The sequence below is a fragment of the Protobothrops mucrosquamatus genome, unplaced genomic scaffold (assembly GCF_001527695.2).
Source record: "Protobothrops mucrosquamatus isolate PMUCROS unplaced genomic scaffold, P.Mucros_1.0 scaffold7516, whole genome shotgun sequence".
NCBI lineage: Eukaryota > Metazoa > Chordata > Lepidosauria > Squamata > Viperidae > Protobothrops > Protobothrops mucrosquamatus.
Window position 1 is genome coordinate 10,894 of NW_015393316.1, and position 3,982 is coordinate 14,875.

Genomic DNA, 3,982 nt, shown 5'->3' on the forward strand with positions numbered 1-3,982 from the left:
TGGTTATTTCAGCGGGCAGGACTGGCCTAGGGGTATTTTAATTGGTTTTAACAAAATTTTAGTAGAAGCGGCCAATTCAAATATTTATTCTTAATCATTTTTAAATTTTGTATGGTATTGTACTATTGTTTTTAAACTGGCTGTAAGCCGCCCTGAGTCCTCCGGGAGAAGGGCGGGGTATAAATTTAATAAAATGAAAAAAAAATGAAATGAAAATATTCCATTCTATTCTATATCCCAATATCTATTCTATTCTATTCTATTCTATTCTATTCTATTCTATTCTATTCTATTCTATTCTATTCTATTCTATTCTATATTCCATTCTATATTCCATTCTATATTCCAATATCTATTCTATTCTATTCTATTCTATTCTATTCTATATTCCATTCTATATTCCATTCTATATTCCATTCTATATTCCAATATCTATTCTATTCTATTCTATTCTATTCTATTCTATTCTATTCTATTCTATTCTATTCTATTCTATTCTATTCATGTTCCTGTAGAAATGGAATACAGAGTTCACCTATTAATTCAAAACTAAATAAACATAATGAATCTTCTGACCTGTAGAATCGTCATGTCGGGTCGATATTGCTTCCTAAGGCCCATATCGAACATCAGGAACTTCAGCATCTTGAAGGCTTCTTCTTCGCTCATGTGCAGCAACAACACCCCTGCCACAAAACTGAGGCCTTGACAATAGCCTACTTCCTGATCCAGGAGGGAATACGCCTTCAAGATATTGTAGAGAGAGAGCTGTCCAGCTCCAAGCTGGGCTGAGAAGTAGGGATGTGTCGGGAAAGTGCGTCCTATGGGAAAGAGGAAAAAAGAGAAGGCCGTACTGTCATACAAACACTTTCCAAATATTAAAAAAACAAAAAACAAAAACACAATTCATAGAATAGAATAAAATAGAATATAGGAATGGAGTAGAATAGAATTGGAATAGTGCCATAAAATTATATATCAATGGAAAGATAATTTAATCAAGTATGTAATGCAACCAAGTTTGTTCAATTATCTGTACTGCGTTCTATGAAAAGTTATAATCAAATAACCAGAAAAAGGAAGCCCAACTTGCTTAGGTTGATCTCAGGTAGCTTTCCTTCATCTGATTGTAGCCAATGAGCATGAGTGTTTAGAGAGCCAATCGGGTGTCATCTTGTTTTGCCAATGAGCCAATCAGATCACAGTAGGATTCGGTTCTTGATGTCATGTATTGAAGCCAAGAGGAGGACGTTTGTCAGTGTGTTATGTGATCGCTATCAGGTTGGTTGGGGTTTTTTTGTGTTCTTTCATTGAGTGAGCTTGTAAAACGTAATAAAATTAAAGTCGTGGTGCAAAGAGTTGACTGGTCGCCCAGAAAGCAACGTAAAATAGTCTTATTAAGTGAGCAAGGCTACAGTTATAAAGAAATTAGAAGAAAAATGCGTGGAAACTTAACCAAAGGTGGCATTTCTACGGTACGCTTTTCCCAAAAGGTTTCCACGATTTTGGCCACTACTGTAAATATGGCACTCGTCTGAATTTTGATCAAACGACCATGGGGATACTGCAACGGTCGCAAGCGTGAAAACCCATAATAAGTTACTTTTTTCCGTAACTTCAAATAGTCAATAAAGGGTTTTTAAGTGGAGGACCATCTGTAGAAGATTTTAAGGGCTGAAGACCATTGGCCACCAAGACACTTCTTCAATATATCACCTAAATATGGTGATATACTCTTCTTCAATCACCTAAATAGGAGCCAGCCGTGTGCTGCAGCTGCCAAAAAGGCCAACACAGTGCTAGGCTGCATTAACAGAGGGATAGAATCAAGATCACGTGAAGTATTAATACCACTTTACAAGGCCTTGGTAAGGCCACACTTGAAATACTGCATCCAGTTTTGGTCACCACGATGTAAAAAAGATGTTGAGACTCTAGAAAGAGTACAGAGAAGAGCAACAAAGATGATCAGGGGACTGGAGGCTAAAACATATAAGGAACGATTGCTGGAATTGGGGCTGTCTAGTTTAACGAAGAGAAGGACGAGGGGGGACAAGATAGCAGTCTTCCAGTATCTCAGGGGCTGCCCCAAAGAAGAGGGAGTCCAGCTATTCTCCAAAGCACCCTGAAGCAACGGATGGAAACTCACCAAGGAGAGAAGCAACCTAGAACTAAGGAGAAATTTCCTGACAGTTAGAACAATTAACCAGTGGAACAATCTGCCTCCAGAAGCGGTGAATGCTCCAACACTGGAAGTTTTCAAGAAGAGACTGGACAGCCATTTGTCCAAAATGGTATAGGGTTTCCTGCCTGAGCAGGGGGTTGGACTAGATGGCCTCTAAGGTCCCTTCCAACTTTATTATTATTATTATAAGAGGCAAAACTGGGTTAGGGGCTGGGAAAGGGTATTTTAATTTTTATTTATTTTTCCCATTTCTGAACCGCCCCTCCTTCAAAGGATGGACACAGGGAATCCACATCGGCACTGCCTTGGTTACCAACCAGCCGCTAATCGTGGAGGCAGAAATTGCCCAGGAATCGAATCTGGGTCTTTCGACACTCCTTTAGCTAGAGGCTAAAATATATAAGGAACGGTTGCTGGAATTGGGGGCGTCTAGTTTAACGAAGAGAAGGACGAGGGGGGACATGATAGCAGTCTTCCAGTATCTCTGGGGCTGCCCCAAAGAAGAGGGAGTCAAGCTATTCTCCAAAGCGCCTGAAGGCAGGACAAGAAGCAACGGGTGGAAACTAACCAAGGAGAGAAGCAACCTAGAACTAAGGAGAACAATTGACCAGTGGAACAATTGACCGGTGGAACAACCTGCCTCCAGAAGTGGTGAATGCTCCAACACTGGAAGTTTTTAAGAAGAGACTGGACGGCCATTTGTCTGAAATGGTGTAGGGTTTCCTGCCTGAGCAGGGGGTTGGACTAGATGACCTTCAAGGTCCCTTCCAACTTTATCATCATCATCATCATCATCATCATCATCATCATCATCATCATTATTATTATTATTATTATTATTATTATTATATCCCACAGTCTAGTCAGACGTAAAACCTCTTTGCAAATGCATAACCTTCCGAGTTTTAATATCAGAGTTGCTGGCGGGCAGACTTACCTAAATCAATCAGAATTGCATGCTGCTGGGAAGTCAGCTGTTTCAGGAGCTCCTTGTAAGGGGTGTCCTTCGGCTGTTGCTTATTTGGAAATGGGTGCTTGAGTTGGTGCAGCTCTGCTAAAAATTTCCATATCTCCCCCCGTTGCTGCCGAGGAACTCCTTTTCGAAAAAAGATTTGAAGAGCGAAAGAAAGAACAGCAGGGAATGAGACTAGGTGCCAACACACACACACACACTACGGTACTCGGTATTTACAAGCTTCCTGCTTTAAGAAGAAATCATTCCGTGCTATGGGGAGGTCCGTCTGGAAGGACCTTGAAATGCTGCTAGGATAAGCTCATTTATCCTGGAGGTGAGTTAATGCCATCGGCAAGGAGCAAAAGGAGAGGAATATGGCTCTTGTGCTCTCTGAGCTGGGCGGCTTTCTCGCAGATGTTTCATGACCCAACTAGGTAACATCATCAGTGCTAGAAGGGAGGGGGGTCTGCAGAGAGGAGGAGGAGGAGGACGACGACTGTGGGGTCCTTGGTGCTCTCTGAGCTTGGTGGTTTTCTTGCAGACGTGTCATTACCCAACTAAGGAACATCATTAGTGCTAGAAGGGAGGGGGGTTTGCAGAGAGGAGGAGGAGGAGGAGGAGGAGGAGGAGTGGGAGGAGGACTGTGGGGTCCTTGGCACTCTCTGAGATACTAATTCACTTTCCGAAGTGCCAACATATCTCCATCCCTCAAGAATTAGATTCACTCACCTTTCTCAACAGCAGCGTGTATTTTGTCCATGTCAAACTTCATCTTCGATCTTCCTGGTGTGTTCAGCATTTTATCCCAAACCGACATTACTTCTTTGAGGCACGGGGTGATT

At 41.8% G+C, this 3,982-nt stretch overlaps 1 protein-coding gene across 1 annotated transcript in view; it reads right to left on the reverse strand.

Annotated features, from left to right (window-relative positions):
• The window catches only part of LOC107300580 (TBC1 domain family member 1-like), a 29,728-nt gene that overhangs the window by 8,540 nt on the left and 17,206 nt on the right, over positions 1-3,982 (reverse strand). The window contains 3 exon segments of the mRNA XM_015829894.2: positions 577-821; positions 3,123-3,281; positions 3,870-3,980. Of these exon segments, the coding sequence (XP_015685380.2) occupies positions 577-821; positions 3,123-3,281; positions 3,870-3,980 (515 nt within the window).